This window comes from Crocodylus porosus, unplaced genomic scaffold (genome assembly GCF_001723895.1).
Source record: "Crocodylus porosus isolate Cpor-Errol unplaced genomic scaffold, CroPor_comp1, whole genome shotgun sequence".
Classification (NCBI taxonomy): Eukaryota; Metazoa; Chordata; order Crocodylia; family Crocodylidae; genus Crocodylus; species Crocodylus porosus.
The window spans coordinates 124,409,284-124,433,871 of NW_017728906.1; the positions used below are offsets into that span (position 1 = coordinate 124,409,284).

Sequence of the window (24,588 nt, forward strand, 5' to 3'; positions counted from 1 at the left end):
TTGGATTTGGGCAATTACTCAAATTTAATAGATTTTTTTTTTTCCAACTTCAAAGCTCTGTTTGCAATTTATAGAAAAAAATCTGTTTACAGTCAACCTCATAGTGATACTAGGGTTTGTTTTCTAACTACCACACAGAGCAAAGCTGACCAGGTGTTTCTAAACCACTGAAGCAGCTGCTCCTAACCAAACTCACAGGAAATAGCAAGGAAAATATGCAGCATTTGACACATCTGGAATAGATTGCAGAGTCTTTGAAATAATGTGCCAATTCCCTTCCTCCCACTGATGAGATTTCAGGCTACCAAAGTGCTGCATCCACTAAAGAGGGACAGATAAGATGCCTGTCTTCACCATACACATTCTTCGTATCAGCATGAAGAATAACGCTTTGAAGTTAGCCTGGAAATAATGCATGTAGGAAAAACGGTACTGTAAAATGTAATAGAGTAAACAGAGAGAAATCAAGCAGAAGATTGATATTTAACATGGGAAAATTGGTATTTACTGTACTAGCTGAACTTGGCAAATTTAAAAAGGAAAATCCATATTACATACGTTTCACATTTATGCTAAAAAAGTTAAAATGTCAACACACTAAAAGTTTTGAGTAATAAAACATGGGATGAAAAAAGGAGGAAGAATGGGGGAGCAGGTTAGCAATATCATTTGCATGTAATTTCATGTTAGTTGATTGCAGCAGAATAATGCAGCATGAAATTCTCTAATGTAAGGTACAAAAACTAAAAAAGCAGCAAGGGTTTTACACATTGCTCTTCTCTGGCAGAAGGACAATAAATGAAAAAAGTATAAAAACACAGATGAAATTCAGAGGGAAATGCAAAGCAACTATTAAACATAATCATTTTATTTCTTTTCTTTTTTTCCACAAAAGGCCAGGAAAGGGAGGTTTCCCAGAAGCATTAGTTTATAATTGTTTACCTTTTTTAGTAACTATGCAAATTAAGAACAATAAACTATGTGACCTGTTTACATATGCATTTTTAAAACATTCAGCGTAAATACAAATTGAATAAAGCATTACTAGTTTAAAGACAACAAAAATCTCATTTTTTTAATGTTAGTATTAAAAAAAGTTCAAATTAAAAAAGAGGAGGATTCCACCCTCCCACAAAAAAGCAAAATATGTTGATTACTGGTTGTCACTGAGATTCCAGTTGTAGTAAAGGATTAAGGGGTCTAGTCTCAATCCTGGCAGGGCATAGATCTTACAACTATTGCAGGGAATTATGTTTCTTTATGAACAGGAGAATGCATCCCTAAAGAGATGATACCTTTAAAAATATAATACTATTACTGTTAAGTGAATACTAGTAAGAGTGCATTGGTTTTATTTTTTTGCTATTAGTTTAAAATAAAAGACTGAAGGGGAAAAAACACCCCCCCCCACACACACACGTATTACAGTTTTAACTCAAGTCAGAGCTAATTTTTTTGAAAGACTGAAGTCGTTTTTTCTAAATTAAGCATGGTGAGACACTTGTAAGCACCATTCTGAGAAACTCATCAAATATAGTGGATTTCAGGGTAATAGCAAACATAACATTTGGTAAATACAACAGTTAATGTAATTAACCTGGGACCTGATCTGCAAAGCTGTTGCTGGAGCAGAGACCTATTTGCATAAAAAGGCCTAAGATCCAATGTTAGCAATCCTCGCTGACTGGAAGTAGATCTGTCTCTTTCAGTGGAGCTATCTACAGAAGAAAGATTCTTTTGCATGACCAAGGGTTTTCAGGATTGGGTCCAAATTAGTTAATCAAATCATGCAGAGAATAACCTGCTGTTCAAATGGACATTCAATATCTTCTACCCTCAAAGAATTATACCAAAAAATAAAACTATAACTTTAATGTCCAAATTAACAAAACATATATTGTTCATATTGTGAGTAAACACAATTTAAAGTGAATGAGAAATACTCTGGTTACAAATATATTTTGACATCACTCCTAAGAAACAATCTAAACAGTGATTTATGCATAGATATTTACATGGGGGGCTCAAAGTGGTATTTCATTTTTAAACAAACTACTAAGCTGGTCTGAGTTTGATAAAATGCTGATCATTAAACATTAAGAATAATGAGGATTTGCAAATTTTTGTAAACTTTAACAAGTGTTCTATGTTGCACAATCATTAGATTAATCTAAATTACATAAACACTAACTAAATGTTTGAACTGGTTAATCTGAATCAGTATATTTCAAATTTTACTGAACTAAACTTCAGATCAACTAGTCAGTGGTACACACATGCTGTAAGACAAGATACCACTTGAGTCTTTAAGATACAACAAGCACAGATTAACCAAGTCTGACTGTATTTAATCTCTACTAACAGGCTGTATGAAGGGTATGATTTTACTTCAGTCCTATCTTTTTACTTAGCACATAAGCAAATGTGCAAAAACAAAAAGGCAATTTTTTATATATTTACTTGAATGAACAAAACTGGGACTTAAGCATAAACCACCCTGTCATTCTGTTTGAAGCTGCATCTTTTCTTCACTAATTTGTCTTCTGTTTTTAGTAGTCTTCTATCATATTAAATTGGAGAGTTACAGATCATCTGGAAATTTCACACTGGTATAAGAAGGGAATGTCTGGTCGATGCAGTCTAGAGATAAAGAAAGAATCGTACTTCAGTTCATCAGATTGATTAACTGTAAGCAACACTGAAAATTGAGGTGAGTGTTAAAGCAGGAAACCTTTTTTTTTTTTTAAAAAAAAAAAAAAAAGCAAAATCAATTTTATCCCAATCAGGATGACAGGAGAAACTGGCAGTAGAAAAAGACTCATCCAAAATATTTTTAAGGCTTCTGTTTTTGGAATATTTATTCATATTATAGTATTTAGAATTGCTAACATCTATTTGTTTATTTAGAAATCATTTTACTGGACAGAAAATATCTTCTCTATATCAGTTCACTTATGCTTGCTGACATTTACTTTGTAGTTATTACTTGAATTAAATATTTAATACCTTTGAACAAATATTGGGTAAGTCTGTCCAGCTCCTGAAGATCTTTTTGAGTCTGAGTAGCTCCTACTGTGTAATTGTTAGAGGTGCTTTAAGCTAATGGACCAGTCAATAGAAAGATTCTCATTGTCTACAGTGGGTGTTACATAAAGGTCCTAATATTCCATCCTATACCAGAATTTCAAGCCTGAGATGAAAAAACAATAGTGTATACTACTATACTGTCCTCCTCGCATCCACCTTTTGAGGCAAATTCAGCCAGATACTATTAGACTTTTAATCACCCTGCATTTGAAAAGCTCTATTCCTACATTAATTTTTATTCTATAAGATCTAAATTTATTAAATACATATTAGATGTTTTCATGCAGGTGTTTACTATACACTTTTCCTTAACTCTAAAGAGGCCACTTTATTGCTCAGAAAATAAAATATATATTATTGCTACAAAATGAAGGAAACACTGCACTGTAGATGTCACTAACTTAGGCTGTTTCTTAAAAGGCAATATATTTCTCAATTATCATTTAAGAGTTTACCTTAGTGCATAGTTTTGACAAAATGGCACATGATAAAAGCATATTACATTACAGTTTTATTCACTTAACAGATTAATTCCATGATCAAGAACTGAAAAGCACAGCAGAAGTAATGATTTTCCATATTTATCATTAGGTGTTCATTAAAGTGGATTTTGCTGCCTTAAATAAAAAGACACATCCTTTCTAGGCAAATACTGTCTCAGGATTTTTGTTTTGTTTTTTTTCAGACTTCCAATAGTGAGTTGCTGGTTACTTCGTACTGATCCTGTAGCCAATCTTGAAAAAAAAGAAGTTAAAAGAAAATCTGCTTATTATAGTAAATACAGCTTTTAAAATGAAATAAAACTGAGAACCAATACTAAACATTTAGAGTTACACACAACATAATGAAAATGCATGGTAATTATTTATGGACTCAATTAGAATCATGGTGTTAAAAATCAAACAAATCTCCCAATGTTAAATTATGCAGCAAAGGCCAACAATCCACATAATGGATAAGTAGTACTTGAGACAAAAAGCCAAACGGATAAGCCAACTAAAACAAGAACAAAGTACATTGTTACATAAATAATAAAAATCATGGTTTGTGATTAGCTTAAAACATTCATATAAAACAGGCAATATACTGACAGTCTGGCCTCAAGAGTGAATGTCAATCAGATTTAATATTCAGATAGATCAGTGCTTCCTGACTGGCTGAGAATAGGTTGACTGATGAGCCAATCAGTTCTCGTGTGCTAATGTCCATATCCTGATTAGCTGCAGCTACTACTCTTTATACAAAGTGAACTTGATTTCTAAGCTTATATTTGCTCAGAACGTTCGTTTCAAAAGAAACAGTTTTAATTTTAAAAAATTCTTAACTTCAGAAGAGGAGAACTCTGGATGCTCCTGAAGCATACTTCAGAATGGAGACAGAATTCATTGTTACTGCATTTAACATGCATACAACAAAGACTTATTGTTTTGGTGACCAAAACTTAACGTTCCTTGAAGGAAGTATTAGCCTGTTAATATCTGTTAACCAAGAAAAAACAGAATCTACCTCCTGGGACAATTAACATTTATCTCAATAAAATAAGAATTGCTTACCTCTAGTACAAGAAGAAAAATCTTGTCCTATGAGCAGCTGCCATACTTTCAGACATGTTTCTGACTTTAAGGTAATTGACAAACCCTCGAAAGAACAGGAGAAGGCCTGAAAGCATTAAAAATGCATGTAAATAAATGTAAAAAAATACCTAGCTGTATAATATTGTGGGGGTTTTTTTTACTGTACCATTAAAAGAATGCAAAAAATTGAGAGAATGTGCGCATGCGCACACACAATGTAACCTTCAAAAATCCAATCTATGAACATAACCTAACCTCATTACAGATACAAGAGTTCCAACAGCACAAAAGTTTACAATTAATTTAGAGTCAGGTTCAAGACTGTCATTTGTACTAAACTTAAACAATTTTTAAAAGCAGACAAAGAATTCTTGAAATACAGTTTTAAAATACTCTGTTTAAAAAAAGGGGAAAGCAAATACAGGCCTCAACAGCAGGATGAGTTGTTGCTGTATTAAAAGACAACTTGAATTCTGAAATACAGTCAGAAATATATACATGTAGATGAGTATAAAATATGTTGCTAGTTAGTCAGGGAAAAACCCAACATGCCAGGTAATAATAAACGTATGTAAACGGTGCCTCAGTATTTGGACAGGTGTATTTTTATAGTAATAGACTAAAGAAAGACAATGTTGCACGATCACTCTGGAGCATGAGTTACAAGTACATACTTTATTTGGTCACACCACAGATCACCTGGAAACTAACCACACACTCAGCTTTCAGCTATGTTTAGGGAGTCACCATAAAAATACACATAGTTATCATATGAAAGTTATTTTTCCAAGTGTCAGTGTATAAGAAGATGAAAGAGCTCACAATCACAAGATACTGTTGATGGCAATAACTTATCAGTTCAAAGATGCACAGGACATTTATTTGAACAAGGAGTCATAACCAGAAAAGAGAAGGCAACGTGGCATAGCGCAGACAGAGAACTTAACCAGAAGTCAGCAGTCCAGCTGCTTGTCTGATAGACAAACTTGGGAGATCATTTTACCTCTCCATGCCTCAGTTTGCTCATATATGAAGTGGGGTAATAACACTTACAACTCCTTTTAAAAATATTAGATATAGAGGATCTCATCAAAAGAAGGCATTACTACTACTACTACCACTACTACTATTATTATGGTAAGTATTAAAATAAGTTATAGAAGGGACATAACTCCTTATGTTTCAAGGCTTTAACAGTTTGGATTTAAGTGTCAGAAGGGTATTAATGCCACATCTGCAGTTTCTTGCCCTTTTTTTCAGCAGGTCTGGTGCTGCCCACTGTCAGACATAGGATGCTGGACTAGAGAAGACTCTGGGTCTGATCCAGAATGACAATGTCTACGTGCAAGTTGATTGTTTTCCTTTAGATCTAGTAAGGGCTATGGGGCCAGTGACCCAGGTCTGCAAGCCCCCGACCCCTAGTGGAAGGCAGCAGCTGGTACAGCAGGAGCACAGGCTGGTTTCCTCCCTGCTGCTGCCTGCTGCAGGCTCAGGCAGGGCTAGCTTCCAGTGGCAGCGTGCACTCCTGTGCGGCAGGGGGGCCCTGTGCCACCCAGATCTGTGGGGGAGAGGTAGGGCGGATGGGCACTGCCCCCGTGCAAGCAGAGGAAGTGCGGCCAGCGCAGTGGCAGGCAGCTTTCATGTGTGGCCCCACTGTGCCCTGACATGCCAGTCACACACACTGCGCTCTGGAGAGCCTGGGGGAGGGCAGCAGGGTAAGGAGCACAGCGTCTGCGACCCAGGGTTTATAAAATGCTCAGCTGGTTGGAAACCCCTCCTGCTCTGGGCTGGCTGCAAACCCTCCGTCCTGGCTGGAGTGCCCAGCCAAGGAGCACCCAAGCTGGCTGGGGGCTGAGGGAGCGGGGAGGTTTGCAGCTGGCCGGGAGTGGTGGGGGTATCCAGCCAGCCGAACACTCTGGTGGAGAGGCTACACACTCCCTCCCAGACAGAGTGCCTTGCTGGCTGCAAACCTCCCCGCTTCCTCAGCCCCTAGCCAGCTTCCCCCCAGCCCTGCCTCACAACCCTGAAGCCCCACTTACCTCCAGCAAGAAAGATGAGCCTGAAGCAGTCTCCAGTAAGTGTGAATGTCGGGCCCTGCCCTTCCTCACTCCCTCCCCTCCTGGCAGAGTTGAATATTTCCCTGCCCCTTTTGCAAACAGCTCCTGGAGGCTGGAACTCAGCCAGCCTGCAGAGCTCTTTGCAAAAGAGGGAATTCCGTGTGTTTCTCTTTTAAAAGGGAAAATCCGTGTTTTCTCTGATAAAAATGGGAAATCCATAGTTTTCTCTATTTTTCCACAGGAAATGCAAAACCAGGATCCCTACTCATCACAAAATCTTCTCTGTTTTCCCTTTTCACTCTTTTTTGTTGTTATTGGAAAAACCTACACCAAAAAACTCATTCACCCAGATGAAGGCTCAGGAAGATGCAGCTGATTAACAACTCTGGGCATTTTTACACATGCAAGCTCCACAGCACCAGGCACTTTGAAAAGCACCAAGCGTTGCGATGCTTGCAGTTGTATAAGCAGTGAAATGCGTGTCAGTGCTGAGAAAATGGCGGCGATGTGCTTTTGAACTAAAACACATAGAAAGTGCTTTAGTTCAAAAGCATATCACCACCATTTTCTTCATGCTGAGATGTATTTTGCCACTTGTATAACTGCACATGACACTGCTCCAAAGCAGTGGATCTCTGGTGTGTCGTGGGACCCAAAAAGTATGTCTATAAATGCCCTGAGGCTCAGATAAAATGTGCTCAGTGACTGAGCTGAATGTTATGGCAATCTGGAATAGAGTGTTGGTGCCTGAACCTCCAGCCACATACACCTGACCTGATTCCACATCCAGATTAGGGCTACTGCAAGAGCAGAGAGGGAAGACAGGTAGTTGTCAAGGAGTCAGGTGCTTTCTATTGTGAATAATGTAGTACTTTAAGAGTCTGTACATTGAAAGCAGATTCCAAGCTCAGTCAGGTTTTCACATTTCCAGGTTTGAAACTTAGCCTTATAGTCTTCAACAGCAATCATGGCTGGCTAATCTACTGGTTTTAAAATTAATATTTTCTTTCTTGTCACTTCACTTCATGTACTGGGGACATGGATTATTTTACATCTTCAAAGTAATTAAAAAAATTAGGACTCATATTTTAAAAGAGTAGTCTAATCAGGAAGGTGTTCAAAACACTATTAAGAAACTTCTGACAGCATTCCTTGACACTGAGCACACTCAAGTATTTTTACTTGGCAATAATTCTTATACAGAATTAAATATCATCTGAAGTGCTTAGCTTCCAATCTGTAAGTCTGTAGTATGCAAGCAGAGCTGTTTCAGTCAAAATATTTTTTATAAAAGAGGGTGATGCTTAATCACTCTATGCATTTAAATGGCAACCAGTGCCTTTCATCCCAATGAATTCCAAACTATAAAATTTGTAGTATGAACTACCATGAAAATGTTGTAATTTAGAGTCTAAAGTTTGACTCCCAAATAAAACTGGCCTGATCTGAGAAGTCTGAGTTCTCATTCAGACCAATGAAATCAGCATGGAGCTACAGGTGCACAGCTCCTTTAACAAACAATGCTACTGTTACCTGGGTTTAAAAGCCTAATGTTAGCCACACAAATTTGAACATATTGGCCTGGGCATGCATGTACACATATGTATGTGCAAAGAATTGTTTCATTTCTGCTGAAACAAAGCCACCTCTGAAGCAGAACTGATGAATAAGAAGCTGCTTAAGGGGTCTGATGATGAAAAGTTTTAAGTACTTGCAATTCCCATAGATTCCAGACCCTATGCCGTGCACAGGTACAGAGGAAAAGCAAATTCAAGATAAAAAACAAGAAAACCCTCTTACCTAAGTTAAGGGGTAAGGGAAGTTTTAGGTGGCAAGCATACTGTACTCCTAGGAATCACAAATAGTCAAGATTGGTTATGCTTCTCACTCCCAGCATAGGATTCCCTGACATTTTGTTGCTAGGTCATTGGCTCAGAAATGACTCAGAGGAAGAGTGCCACCTACTGTATCAACCTCATCACAGGTTACTGTTTCTCTAATTAGGAAACAGCAGGAAATAGGATTAGTAGTACAGCCTCAAGTAAAATCAAAGCATCTGCTGTGTTTTATACCAAATTAGAAAGCTTGTGTAAGAAAAAAAAATTACAACAGTAGTATTTTTTGACATCACTGTTATTGAAATCAGAGACAAAGGAGCAAGAGTCAGAAACTCAACTTCTGAGCATGAACCTAAGCAGACAGACTTTTCTGAAGAAAACTGACTGAACGGAAGGAAGCACTGTGATCAGAAAGCATGAAGCTTTTCCCTTGCCTGACTGAGTAATAATTAATACAGCGTGCATTTCAAAAGGCAAAAAGGATGTTATCATGACTCAAATAAAAGATGGCAGATACAATCATCCAAAAATCAGCTCTCTCAAAATTTAAGGAACCTCCATGAACAAATGTATACAAATTTCATGTGTACATACTGAAAGTTAACGACTTTCACACAGATTTTTTTACATTTATGCTTATAAAGTTCAGTTTCATAGTTTTCTGCTCCTAGGTCAGCCGCAAATTTTGTTGATTTTTGCTTAAAAACAGACATCTATATAATTATATCTAGCACAGAATTCTAATGTGAAAGTTAATAAAATAATTTGAAACTCTCACACAGGGGCAACCAAGAATTTGGTGGTAGTAACGGAAATAAAACATACAGGATTTTCAGTAGATGAAGAAACAACTTAATATGTTACAGAACTCAATTTTTACATGCACAAGCAACTGTTTCATCTTTCAGAAATACCACATCAAACTACAATTTGTATTTGATTATAACTTACCAAGTACAAGAAATATCCACCAAAGCCAGTACTGTCCATTGAAGTATCCAGTAAAGTAATCTGAGAACTAAAATACAGGCATAAGGATTACCCACAATAACACAGACGACCATCGTATTTAATATATTTAAATAAACAGTCAAGAAGGGAATTTAAATATAAAACAATGCATTGGGGCACAAATGCAAACAATTACTTATGCAGCTGTAAAACATACAAATAGCTCTAGTGTTGTTGTTCAAACATTTCCCACGTGCCTGTCAAAAATATCCTTAATATTACTCGTTTGAATCATTTGACATTTTCTATTATAATAAATTACCATCAGTTCTTTTTCAGTGTCTGCCATCCCAAACACATTACAGCAGCCTGCTGCTTTAGATATTAACACCAAAAGGCACATTAGTTTAATCTTATCAGACAGGGATGTTCTGCTGACCCCTCAAAAGAAGAGCTTTTGACCTTCTGTACACCCCCTACTGTTAATCGCTGCCAAGAATACCAGTCCCATAAAGACCCCCAACTCATTAAAGTCTTTTCATTTTCAAACCAGCGTTCAGTTCCCAGCAGTGAGCTGAACGCAGCTAAATGAACCTTGAAGCAGCATTTCAACTGTTCTTGTTAGTGACCACGGTAGACAGTTTTGTCCTTTCTCATGTGGGAATATGAACAGGCAGGCAGCTGGAGGGCAGGGTGTGATGGTATTGAAGACAGGTATCTTTTCCTTTACCAGACTCCAGACTGCATGCTTCACTGATAAAAAAAAAGCTAATGAAATGTCTCTAGAACACGCATTAGATCTCTCTATTCTCACTTCTAAACAGTTACTGAAAGTAACTAAATACTCTGTGTAGCAACAACTGTTCAATAATCTTCTGTGCATTTCCTATGTTATTGCTATTCAGCACCCTTGATACATATTGTCAACAGTGCTTGTCCATGTTTTATAACAGCAAGCATATTAATTACTTAACCTAAATTGAAGATGCAAGATCAGATACTCAGCTGGCACAAATCAATGGAAATCCCTAGATTTAGATACGATGAGGATTTAGTCATTTTTATAAATTCTGTTCATGTTGGTGGGTGTGGGTCCACCTGCATATTTTCCAAGAGTAGAAGTAATTCTAATTCTTTAAAAGCTAAATTGACATGGTATCTTTTGGCAATTCTACTCGCATTCATTTCTTTAATGCAACATTAAAATGGGGGAGCAGGGAGATGGGGGGGAGAAACCAAACCAAACCACATGTACGTATTCATATAAAGTGAAGAGTCAATGGGAGCAGACTCATTCTTCAGTATTCCTAGGAAACACATTAGCATTATTCACAGTCTCTGTTTGTAATGCACTACCATATACTACAAACTTGAATTCAAATGAATTTTATTTCCATTTAATTAATAAGTAATATTTATTAAGAGTAGCCATCAGGCACAGGATTGTGGGAAAATCTCACATTTTGTCTACACCAGTGGTTCTCAATATTTTGAGACTTTGGGCACCTCTGGATAGACTCAGCACACTTTGCAAAATGCCAGCTTTTTTTTTTCTTAAACTACCAAAAAAAATGGAGTGAAAACTAAGCAAGCAGTTTTTCTGTTGCAAAGAACTCAAAGACCACAGCTATATGATTTATATTTGAAATCTCTGGATTTATTCTGTGAATCACGTTTGCAAACTTAACAATACTAACATAGTGTGGCAACCTGTAGAGCCCCTTTGAAAAGATCTCAAGGCACCCCAGAGTGCCGCGGCTCCCTAATTGAGAATCACTAGTTTACATCTTTGCCAAAATAAACAATTGTTGCAGACTCTTCCATCAGTACACTTATGTTTGCATAGACGTTTTGCTGCTGGCGGCAACTGACAAGAAGGAGTGTAAGTGGACTAGGATGATTCACTCTTCAGTTTTGCCCTGTTCCTCTGCTGAGAAAGGCAGTCCCGGCATGGAGCAACCCTAACCCCACTGTGTGCCCAGGGAGTGGCACTTTGGCCTGGTGGGACTGAGGAACCCACCAGGGGCCAGACAAAGCCTCTCTGCAGGCCCAATCTGCCCTTCCCACGGCATCTGGCCATGCCCCCGCCCAGCCACTGAAGGTAGGGGTACCCTGCTGCCAGCAGAGGCCCCCCCCTTCTGCTATCCCATCTGCCTCAGTGGCCATGGTGCCTGCTGCTGCAGCAGGAGAGGGGAGCAATTGGCAGACCCAACTCAGGTCCCTACTGGCGGGATAGAGAGAGGGGAATTAAACCCCTCTCTGGCTAGTTAAGCCCAGACTGGCCAGCTCCCCCCAATCCTTTTCTGAAGCCAAGGGCATGCTCTAGCACCTCTGGCTCCTAGCCTGAGCAACTGCAGGCATGTGCCTGCATATCTGTTCTGTTGCAAACTGGTTCATTCTCTGCAGGTTAGACCAGGGGTTTTCAACCTTTTTGGATCAGTGGGCCCCTGGCAGCTGGACTCGGGGAGGGTGGCGGGGGGGCGGAAAATGATGGCATGCAGCTGGATGCAGAGCAGGGGGAAGGGGTTGGAATGCAGCCAGATGCAGAGCAGTGGTAGTGCCTCCTAGGGCCTTTTCAATTACCCCCAGGGGTACGCATACCCCTGGCTGACAATCGCTGGGTTAGACTAACCTGCAAAGGTTGAATCAATTCAGGCTCTGGCTTTTTGAATGTCTGTCCCTAGCCCAAAGCAGTCAAAAGCCTGGAGGAGAAAGGCATTTCCATGGGACCTGGGAAAGCTAAGCATAAGTCCCTCCTGAATGAAGCAAAGTTTCACTAATAGTAATATATTTCAGTAAAAAATTGTTTTTGACAAATTGGTATTTTCCATCAAAAAATATTTCATCCAAAAAAGAAAAATACAAAACCCCACATAACATGAAATCTGGTAAAGAACTGGGATTCTAAAGTAGTAACATAAAATACCGAGCGTTAAATAAATAAGCTACTGGAAGATGAAGTAACCCTTGAAGTTGTGTAACAGTTGGTATAAGTTTACATTTGTACTAAAAAAACAAAACAACAGACTTTGGAGTTAAGAAAAACTTTACCGTTATGTAAAAAGGAACAACAAGACTTATTGGCACCATAGGCCATCCACTAGTGGCCTACCCCACAGTAGACAGATTATTCCCATCTGTTCTTCTCCCTCCTGATATAGTTCTTACTCTGGCCACTGGATTGAAGAGCAGCAGAAATGTTCCAAATTTGGTGGGTAAACACCCCTTCAGCACAGGGAATTTAAGACAAGAGTACAGGATATGGCTAGGATTGGGGGTTGGCCAAGGACAGGAGGCATGATACGGCAGGGTCACCACACATAGTGCTACAGACCCCAAATTCAAAAATAGGCACTCAAGACAGCCAAGTAAAATTACCATAACCTGAACATTTTGTTGAACTTGTCTGAATTACCCAAGGACTGATGTAGCCCCTGGAACAGCCCATAAGTAGAAGGGAGCAAAAGGTAGCTGAAAGCCATCTTCTTATCTACTCCACTCTATTCACCTTAGGGTTTTGTACTGCCTTTTAACCATATTACCATTTTTATAAAAAGAGTTTCAGACCAGAACAAACCATTAAGTCATCTAGTCTGGCTCCTTGCTTATCAGTAGCCATTAAAATTTTACCTAGTTAGTCATGTATAAAAATTACTGTGAGGCTAATATATGTTCCAAATAGCTATCTGTTGGTCTGAACAAATGAAGAGTCTAACGCTCCCCCTAACACTTTGTTAAGTGGTTAAATCACCCTCACTTTTAGAAGTAGGTATAATTTCAAGCTTGAACTCATCTTGTTTCAACCTCCTTTTATTTATTTATTTATTTTTACACAAGACCTCGATGTGACCCCTAAAGCTTTTTCTTTGTTATTGCTTTGCAAGATACAGTCCTCCATTTTCTAGACCAGGCTTGGCTTCCTTGTTCTTAGACATAAATTTGTGTTTGGTTGTATTAAAACAGTTTTGCTCTAATAGGCTCAACTTGTCAAACACCCTCACTGAAGTTATTTTATTTTCTATTTTAGGAATTATTTTAGAGACTGAATGAATTGCTGACATAAAACAGAATATATATCCTCGTTCTGTTTGTTTTTGGTTTTGTTTTGTTTGTGGAATTAACTCCTAGAGTCCTGCCAAGCCACGGACTTTGAAACCCTCTCTTCCTCCCTCCCCGACCCCCAAAGCAATGCTCTCTACCATATATCTAAGCATTAGCAAAATACCTCTCTTCCCCTACTTCACCTTTGGAATTGCCATCTCTCAGCTATAACAAGTTACTCCATGATCTTGTATTAACACAAAAATAAACACTGTTTACCCGTGGGAGCCAGCAGTCCTCAGGGCTGGTGCAGCCCAGCTTCACAGCCTGCCTGAAGGAAGGGACTGGGAGCCACTGGCATGACCAAGGAGCAGCAAAGATGACCTGCCCCACCCCCCGCTGCTGATTGGCCAAGACGGCCGTCCATTGTGCAGCTCTACCCCTCTCCAATCAGCTACAACAGGTTGGGCCACACAATGGGCAGCTAACTTGCCAATCAGCAGCAAAGGTTGGGGGAGTCAGGGCCCCAATGGCCAATCAGTGGCAGATGGCGGGGAGGGGGACTACCAAAAAAAGACAACTAAAATGGCACCATAAGCAGCCTGTGACTTTTCCCGCACCTCAACAGGAATTAAGTAGATCTGCATTCACTATATTTTTCCATAGCAGGTCTATCTTATGAATTTTGCTTTTTAGTTAAACAAACCATGATGGAAACAAACAAAATGAGGTAAAAGTGGGCTCAATAATGAGTATTTAAAAAGCTTGCTACTGGTGTATTCTCCCTTGGTCTCCTGGAAATTCATAAAAATAGTTGTGTTGATATTTAATGAAAAGCTTAAAATTTAAGCAAAAGCTTAAAAATGCCATCAATTGCCAAAAGGTTCAAGGTGGCATAGAACCATCTCTGTAGGCCTCCATTACATTCTATCTATACGTTTCATAGTTGGTACGGTTAGAAGGGACCCGAGCAGATCATAAAGTCCGACTCCCTGCCACGGGCAGGAAAGAACATTAGGGTCAAATGACCCCAGCAAGGTGTCTCTCTAGCCTCCTTTTAAAGACCTGTACGGTAGGAGCGAGCACCACTTCCCTTGGAAGTTGATTCCAGATCCTAGCCACCCTCACTGTGAAGTAGTGCCTCCTGATATCTACTCTGGACCTACTCCCCATCAACTTATGGCCATTATTCCTTGTTACTGCTAGCAGTGCTCGGGGGAACAGGGACTCTCCCATTGCCTGCTGGTCTCCCTTGGCCAGTTTATAGACAGCCACCAAATCCTCTCTCAGCCTTCTCTTGTGGAGGCTGAACAGGTTCGGTCCCGTAGCCTGCCCTGCTGCCCCCGATCATGTGAGTAGCACTCCTCTGGACCCTCTCAATGTTGTCCACATCCCTCCTGAAGTGCGGCACCCAAAACTGGACATAGTACTCCAACTGTGACCTTACCAATGTCATATAGAGGGAGAGAATCACCTCCTTAAACCTGCTCATCCTTCATCTGTGGATGCATGACAAGTTGCAGTTAGCCTTCCTGACTGCGTCCCCACATTGGTGGACCATGTTCATCTTGGAGTCTATAATGACTCCAAGATCCTTTTCTGCCTCTGTACTGATGAGAAGAGAGTTCCCCAGCCTGTAGGTACGCTGCTGGTTCTTTCTCCCTAGATGCAGTACCCTGCACTTGTCAGTACTGAATCCCATCTTTTTCTCATCCACCCACCCCTGTAACCTGTCCAGATCCAAATGCAGCCTGTCCCTCCCTTCTAGCATGCCCACTTCTCCCCACATCTTAGTGTCATCTGCAAATTTGAACAAGGCGCTTTTCACCCCCTTGTCCAAGTCGCTGATGAAGATGTTGAACAGTGCAGGCCCGAGCACCGAGCCCTGGGAGACCCCACGGCCTACATCCCTCCAAGTTGAAAATGACCCATCCACCACCACCCTCCAGCCAACCGGCGACCTATCTGACTGTGTACACATTGACACCACAATCTCCTAATTTTTTAATGAGAATGGGGTGAGAGACAGTGTCAAAAGCCCTTCATTCAAAAGCCCTTCATTCATTCTAAAGTCCAGAAAGACTACGTGCACCGCAACACCTGCGTCCAAGGATTTTGTGACAAGGTCATAAAAGGGCACCAGGTCGGTCTGACAGGACCTACCTCTAATGAACCCATGTTGGTTGCCCCTAAGGTTCTTAACTCTATATCCAAGTTTGTTATATACCTTTATTCAAACCTAATAAGCATTCCCAGATAAGCTCATTTTAGTGGAATAGGAAGTGAAAATGATAACATTTTATTAATCCTAGGCATAGTATAAATATGTTGACTTTATGGATTTCTATTATCAGCTTTATAGGAGAAAAGGCCACATTATACATCTTTCCTGTTTCCTTTTGCAGACCAAAAAGGAAACAAACATATACAAAAAACCCAAAAAACTTACTCGTACAATAAGAATCCATTTGATCAGTGATAGGCCAAATCCACAGATTGCACCATATCTTCCTGCTATGGTGTTCGTTATACAGAAGGATAAGCAAAATCCAATCCAGTTGAAAATAAATGCCACTAAAACCAAGAGAATCAGTAGCATCTGGTTAGTCAGTGCTAAGTACTACATAAATACAGCTAAAGTAGTGTGTGTGCTGGGAGGTTTGAGGAGGAGGGATGGTACATGCACATACACACCATCTATAAAGAAAAATATACATTTATTTATTTAATTTTCCATCACTGATTTTACTAAAAATACTGCTGAATACATTTCCATAATAAGAGATCCATATTAGTGTTTCAGATGATAATATTCCTTTGAGGACAGAAATTCCTAGCAGTACATTACCTTAGAAGTATAGCACCTGATTAAATGGTCAGCATTATTTAAACAGTGAGAATTCCAAATGAAACTGCATGCATCCTCTAGGCTAGGGACAGAAGTTACACATAAACCTATATACGTGATTGGAAACCCGTTCAAATCTGTAACACAACAGAAGTTTAGAGCACATAAACCACTTTCAAAATGGTAAAAATTGGTTTAAGATAAACCTAGAGGGATGTAGGTATCAGACTGAACGGAACTGATTTACTTTAAATCGGTGTATTGAACTTCTGCTCCAGATCTGCTCCAGATTCAAGTCCATAGATTTCATAGACATTACGGCTGGCAGGGACCTCAAAGATCATCAAGTCCAGCCCCCTGCCCCAGGGGCAGGAAGTCAGCTAGGGTAGGAAATACTGTGTATTGTGTAACCAGCTGTATGTTGGCTCAGGACTTGAGTTGTTTGGGGATTATTACATATTTTGTAGGCAACTGGCTGGGTTTTGCCAACTTGCATCAAATGTGTGTGTGGATATGCACACACCTGTAGCCACAATGTTTCATTCCTGTTGCTAAAGATTTGTAATATGGGGCAGGCCAGAGATAGTGAGGCAGCAACTACCCTGGAAGAGAGTTTATGGGACAAATACCCATGAGTTCAGTTTGACTTTCTGCAAAAAAGCCAAGTTCCAAACTGAACTGCCATGGGAATAGTTTTAGGGGACTGTCTCTGTGGGTTTGGTAAACAAACTCAGAAATGTTAGGCCTACTTCTCTTTGTTGATGGAAGATCTTTGACTCCCAAAGTGTTAAAAGTCCTGGTGGCTTATTTAATTACCTTTCCCTTGGAGTTAACTCAGTCCCCCAGCATCCCAGGATGCTTTGTACCTCCCCTGAAAACCCCTCCTCATAGGGTGGGTGGGCTAGCCTTGGCTCAAGCTATCTGCTCCAAGCCAAGCAGGGAGGCATGCTCTAGCACCTCCCTGGCTTCCGGCCTGAACCACTACAGGAATGTGGCTGCATTTCTGGAATCAAGAAAGAATGTTTATTCACTGCTTGCTGGTTCAATCTACACAGTTTAGACTAACCTGTGACGACTGAATCAATTCAGCCTTGGGATTTTTGACTGTTCGCATTTAGTCCTAGAGAATGATTATAAACTTCACAGATATCTGACTGCAACCCCATAGAACCATAAGGACGAACACATCAAACAAGGACTATGAATTAGGCAGATATGTAACTTTAAGGATTTTATCTTGGGACTATGAGAGTATAGCAAGATAATTTGCAATTTCACATATGTTTACATATGCTAGAATAATTCTAATGTAGGGCTTTTCTCACTCTAGGTATAATTGAAAATAAAATAAATTTACTTGCTCCCTAAATTGATTATAAAGTGAAATACCTTTTGGAGAAGATCACACATTGCATCCGTTCCCTGGTCCAGAAATCATAACAGCCATTATCTGAATACAGTATCATAATGCAATCTCCATTATGTAAATAAACAGAATAAATCTTTTTATAATATCTCTTACACTCATGGCATGTTAAAAAACAAATGGATCACCGTGTTTAAATGTTCTCATTGCTCTTACTATCAAATTTCACTTGTAATGTTCTCAGTGATTGCCTTTTGCATGTTTCAGTGTTAGTTACAAGCAACACTGTCTATACGGACATCATCTTGTATACAATGAACACAGTGTGGGAATTCTTCTGAACAAGGTAGTCTCCAACTGTTGGAAGTAAGTGGAAGTGATACAAGAAATACCAAAATAGTTGGGAGAAAGAAAACTGGGAAAGAGAGATTAGAGTTTAGGAGTGGATGAGATACTGGAAATACTGAGATACTATAATCAGAGAGAACAGAAGAAAAAAAAGAAAAAGAAAAAAAAAAAGAGGCATCCATCATGAGGGAGGGTTACAGACAGGGAGAAAAAGAAGCATTGCTAATGAAAAACTAAGCTAACTTTGCTGTTTAAAAATAAGTGCCTAACAACTTTCAATCCAATGCTTTTCAAACAATCCTATGAAAAAATCAGAACTACTAGGTAAATGCACAGAGAATTGATCTATTTTCCAAAGCATTAAAATAAAATCCATATAACAAATATGGGTAAAAGATTCCATAACAAGTAGTCATACACAGAATAATTAACCAACCAACCAGTAAAACCCTATCAAAAATTTTTTTACAACCTCTCCTTCTAGAAAGGTAAACCTTTACATTTTGAAGATGAGAGACCAAAACTATAAGTGGGACTTCACAAACTGTGAAGTGCTCTTGCCTAAAAAAGGGGGCACTTCACAACGTATTTCCTAAACACTGTTTAATACTTTGTCTCACCTTTAAAAAAAATCTATTTTATATATGTGCATAAAAGAACAAGTCTCTCCCAAATAAATGGTGGCTACTATAAAGTTCACTTTTAGGCAAGTCACAAAAAACTAATAAATAGGTTAGCTAAAAAAGAAATAGTATTTTTATTGCATAAATAGAATATTTAAAACTGCATCCACAGATATCTTTTCAAAAAGAAAAGTTTGTTAGTAAGAAAACTGATAAATCCCATTCAGAAAGCAAAGTTTCCTTTTTTTTTTCCTAATAACCCCTCCCAACTTGCCACACTCTCAAGTGTGCACTGAACTTCAGGAATCAATACTTTAAAAGTTAACCTACTTCTGTCTCAACATAAGATTACTGTTCCCTTTTTTTGCCATGCTTTTGCAACTGACAAACCTGTCCAAACTCTACGCAGGTATGCCAAAAAGGTGAGGCCCAGTAAGACTATGTAAATAATTCTTTCAGACTATGATCATTTGAGTAAATCCCTGCAATTATAAAACAAATAAATCCTCACCCATAAACACACACACAAACCTTTACAGCACCCTAAGATCAGTACTGATAGTCTCATCTGCTCAGCATTACCTGGGATTACATACATTTCATGAAGACACACCCGTACACTGAGAAGTGTGGGGGGCAGACTGTACAGGTTAGTGCCAGGACAAAAGCCTGATCCACATTCTGTTACTGCACCACTGAGGAGGCATTCTGCAAGGCAGAAGATGGACAGCTGGTCCTGCATGTGTAAACCCATGAGGAATGTGGGGGGTTAATTCTCCAGTGACATAGTGTTTTTTAAATTGCTGACAAGTGTTTCATGTGTGGCCTCTGGGAAAGCTGCACACCTTAGCACTTTCACCATTTGTTCTTAATATTTGCACAGTAAAGTCTCTTTATCTCCTCACAAAAAGGAGCAGGATGCTACCAAATCTAAGTGATGGAAAAGTGCCCATGGCCAGGGCCCCATGCAGTAACCGCTACTGGAGGTATTTTCAGCAGCCTAAAGATATGTTGTGGGCTCCTGCATTACTTGTAAATACTCCTGGAACAACAAGAAATATAAAAATAGCAACATGCTTATATGAAAAACACTGGTTTGTCACAGAGTTATTAAAGACATGTCAGTTTCCATAGGTTGTGAAAAATGTCACTCTAGGCTCACATTTCATAGTTAATATCCTTGCAACAATTTAGGAAAATAATTGCCATTTACAAACAAAAACCATGTAAAATAAAAAAAGGATAAAATATTAAAGATGTGGCTTCTGATCTTGTGCTGTAACCACTGTCAAGGAGAACTGTGTACCCTCCTATAACTCAGAAGAAAACCATTAGAAAGCATTAGAGTTATACACCAAATTTTCCAAACACATACTAAAGAGTAGCATTAGTTGATTTCAAGACACAACTATGTCTTAATGCCCTCTGAAGTTGTAGATGTCCATCCTCTGGATGAGGGTTCAACAACATTTTCCAGCAGGGGGCCACAATGATCCTACTCAGGCTGAAGGCCCACAATAACTGTGGAGTGGCATGGGCAGAGATCTCCCTCTGCTGAAAGCCCCAGGCACCTGACTGCAGGACAGTGTAGGCAGAGCTCCCCCTCCACTAAAGCCCCGAGTGTCCAAAGTGAGAGCCCCCTGCCACAGAACACCATTGAAGTTATCATCACAGGTTCTTGAACCTTGTTCTATGCTCCAACAGAATTAGGGTGGAGCCTTTGGTAGCAGAACTACTAGGGGAACCAGAGAAGAAGGGAAAAGAAGCCGCAAATAATAAGTGACATTTCTGCAGCATAATGTGCAAGCTTGTATGTTTTTTGTTTTGTTCTGTTTTGAATTTTAAAGGCATACATTCCTGCATATTATTAGGGAAAGTCATTCCCTTTCACTACTATGGCAACTGCATGGCACTATCTGTGGGCTAAAAAAATCAGTTACAGAGCAAACTGGGTAATTCGAGAGAAGGAGTTAAATATCTATAATTAATTACCTTTAAGATTTATGTTTGCTATTTGTACAATACAGTGTACTAGTCTTAAATTAAGAGTATTCTCACTTCTATTAGCAAATTATTTAGAGGAAAAACCATATCAAATTATTAGAAAAAGAAATCTAAAGTTTGCTTCATAGTCTATTACTTATAACAGGGGTTCTTGAGCAACTTCAAAGGGGACATAAACTGCCCAGGGGGTGCGCACAGCAGCACAGGGAAGCAGCACGTGGAGTGGTGGGCGGCAGTGGAGGCTGCCGCATGTGAGCTCCCCATCCCATACCGCTGCCATCCAGCACTAGAGGCCACTGTATCACAAAGTTTGAGAACCCCTGACTTGCAATGTCCTGGTGTAAGTTACACTTAAGTACAGAATTTTGGTCTTATGGATCAATTTAAAGCTGAAAATAGTTCAAATCAGACTCTCAAAATTAGACATTTGTAATCAGTATATTTTTGTAGCGTTTTTTTCATTAGCATCTAATTTACTCTCAAGCCCTTGACCAAGAGCATCAAGAGAAGCAGTGTTCAGAGAGGATATAAAAATCACAATGCACCTTTGCCTCACTCAACACTTACCAGCTGAAGTGAAACTAAAGATGCCTTTCTATAGATCTGACATTTAAGATTTTCCTTTAGCAAGTTCACATACCACTGTTTAGTCATACTGTTATACTGTTCTGGCATTAAGGATCTGATATTAATCAGGTGTGTACTGTAACTTTTGATCTTAATTCATTTTTTTACTACAACTATTTAACAAAAATGTATTAATCTACCATTTAAAAGAATATCAGTAAATAATTCAATAAAATTAAAAAACTCTGCAAAATCTTTGGACTTTGAAATAGAAAAGAAAAAGATATTGTTACTTACACCCTACTGAACAGCAGATGCACCTTTTTTTCACTTCTTAGCCAACATTCAATAAATCATGGAACAGTACTAAATCTCTCTAGCAAGAAAAAAAAAGTCTCAAAAAGATAAGAAGGAGTTATGTTAGGACTGCCATTTATATCCCTGTATTTTTCAAAAAGCAATGCTAACAGATATCTATACTAGAAATGACTGATTAATCTACTGCCAGGCCCAAGCTAAATATGGTATAGGATCACATCGAGAGAAAAAGCAGAGGAAAGGGACACAATGATTTTTCCCTTTTTCCCCCCTCCATTTTACCACCATAATGCAACGGTGGCAAAATGGGAAAAATCCTTGCTGTAGAAAATCTCAGAGTTGTTCAGGGAGAAACGAGCATGTGAAAATACAGCACTGCTATGTATTCAAAAACAGAGCCTCCCAGAATAGGAGGGATTATTAAAAATGTCAGAATGCTTTTCTTTCCAAGAAAACCAAATCAAGCTACCTTACAATGTAAGGAAGCACCTCCCTACTTTTGGTTAGGTATGGTAGCAGTCAACTCAGTCAATACTGAGACTGTCAGAGGAAGGCTGTAAGATGTGATAGGAGACTGCCTCTTCTCCCCTCTTTCCCAAAATTACCAAAATAAAAGTACCAGTTTCAAGAAGGGTAGCCTGCCTAAGGGGTGGGGTGTGGGGCTGGGGAAAGCTGATGTCCATAAACAAACTGTCAGCTGGGAAGCAGTTGTGGAGTAATGGGTGTTCACTACCTGAGTATCATCAGGTCAGACAAATCAGATTCTGCCTGGAGACAGTGGTTTTCAGCATCAACAAAAAGCATTAGATTGTTACTGTCAATGGTGAAAGACTGCCTCAGAATACACCAATCTCCAAAAGAATCTCAACCTTTTTTATCGTTTCGGAAGCCATAAAAGCAGTTTTCAGCTGGACAAGCCTTAAGAATTTTGGTTAGGCAAGATCAAGGAATATTAATTTCAACCTCTGAACAGTGTCAATCAGTTACCACTACAGAGCTAAAAAAATGCTTCTGATCAAATCAGCTGAAACTCAAAACCTGACATGAAAAACTTGTCTATATTTTATGAAATGATATTGGCAACCTGTACATCCTGAAAGGTGGACAATTACACCTTTGGAAAATCTGGCAAATTCAAACTGCCATGAATTATTAAATGAATCAATAATCAAGAGGGAAATGCAATGTTATCTTGAAGTGAAACATACTTTTTTCTCATAAATACACACTTTGTTACTATAAAAGTGCAAGAGTTGAAGAATTACATGAAACAAAGTATGTTGTTGCTTTCTAGAAGCCTAGAATAATGAACAAATTCTCATAGAACTGAGACATGAATATGTTTTCTATTAATTTCTCCTTTTGTATCAGAACAAATAACACGTAAAGTAAAATTAATAAGATTGTTTATTATCAGCAATTCTGTTCTTCAACAAGAACAACCAAAGTTTTGAACCCAGGGTGACCACAACCTGGAATTCTGATTTACATTTCATCAACTAAAGAGAAGTGGCACAGTTTTCAGATGGAAGGAATTTGAGGAGCACTCAAATTCCACCTAAGTCAATGGGAGCTCTTCACATCACCCTAGCTGAAGAGCCTAATTTTAGCCACTATGATCTAAAAAATTTGGCCCAGATTTCTACAACATTTTTAAATAACTGGTTCTTTCTGACCAGAATAACATACAACTTAAATAAAAAACTTCTGATCTAAAATGTGGCAGCAGAATTTAATGCAAATTACATGCCAATTTACGTAGTCAAATGGGTCGCCAACAGGCTGGAGGGCCACACTCAGAGAGTGGTGGTGGATGGGTCATTTTTGACATGGAGGGATGTAGGCAGTGGGGTCCCCCAGGGCTCGGTCCTTGAGCCCGCACTGTTTAACATCTTCATCAGTGACTTGGACGAGGGGGTAAAAAGCACCCTGTTCAAATTTGCTGATGACACTAAGATGTGGGGGGATGTGGGTATGTTGGAAGGTTGGGATAGGCTGCAATTGGATCTGGACAGGTTACAGGGGTGGGCGGATGAGAATAGGATGGGATTCAACACTGACAAGTGCAAGGTGCTGCACCTGGGGAGGAAGAACCAGCACCATACCTACAGGTTGGGGAACTCCCTTCTCATCAGTGCAAAGGCAGAAAAAGGATCTCAGAGTCACCACTGATGCCAAGATGAACATGGGCCGGCAGTGTGGGGATGCAGTCAGGAAGGCCAACCGCACCTTGTCATGCATCCACAGATGCATCTCAAGCAGGTCCAAGGAGGTGATCCTCCCCCTCTATGCAGCACTGGTCAGGCCGCAGCTGGAGTACTGCGTCCAGTTCTGGGCGCTGCACTTCATGAGGGATGTGGACAACATGGAGAGGGTCCAGAGGAGGGCCACTCGCATGATCAGGGGGCAGCAGGGCAGGCCCTATGGAGGAGAGGCTACAGGACCTAAACCTGTTTCAGCCTCCACAAGAGAAGGCTGAGGGGGGTCTAGTGGCCTGTTACAAACGAGTCAGAGGGGACCAGCAGGCACTGGGGAAGTCCCTGTTCCCCCGAGCACTACCAGGAGTGACTAGAAATATCGGTCACAAGCTAGCAGAGGGTAGATTCAGATTAGACATCAGGAGGTGCTACTTCACTGTCAGGGTGGCTAGGATCTGGAACCAACTTCCAATTCAAGTGGTGCTGGCTCCTACCCTGGGGGTCTTTAAGACAAGGCTAGACCATCACTTCGCCGGGGTCGTTTGACCCCAGTACTCTTTCCTGCCATGGCAGGGCGTTGGACTTGATTATCTGCTCAGGTCCCTTCCGACCCTACTAACTATGAAACTAGGTGGACTAATACTAAAAGCTATCTATGACATGTTCCTGCCCACAATTCTGAGAGTTTTCCTTTACTCCATGCCTTATCACTAAAGCAACACAATTTCTACTCTAAACACAAGAGCAGAAGATAGCCCAGAGGTCTGA

General features: G+C 39.7%; 1 protein-coding gene across 1 annotated transcript in view; it reads right to left on the reverse strand.

Annotated features, from left to right (window-relative positions):
• Positions 1-847: 847 nt before the first annotated feature.
• Positions 848-24,588, reverse strand: part of NDFIP2 (Nedd4 family interacting protein 2) — a 39,438-nt gene continuing 15,697 nt past the window's right edge. The window contains exons 5-8 of the mRNA XM_019528501.1: positions 15,998-16,122; positions 9,508-9,574; positions 4,641-4,746; positions 848-2,640 (exon numbers count right to left, since the gene is read on the reverse strand). Coding sequence (XP_019384046.1) covers positions 4,643-4,746; positions 9,508-9,574; positions 15,998-16,122 — 296 coding nt within the window. The 3' untranslated portion in view covers positions 848-2,640; positions 4,641-4,642. The remainder of the gene's footprint in view (positions 2,641-4,640; positions 4,747-9,507; positions 9,575-15,997; positions 16,123-24,588) is intronic.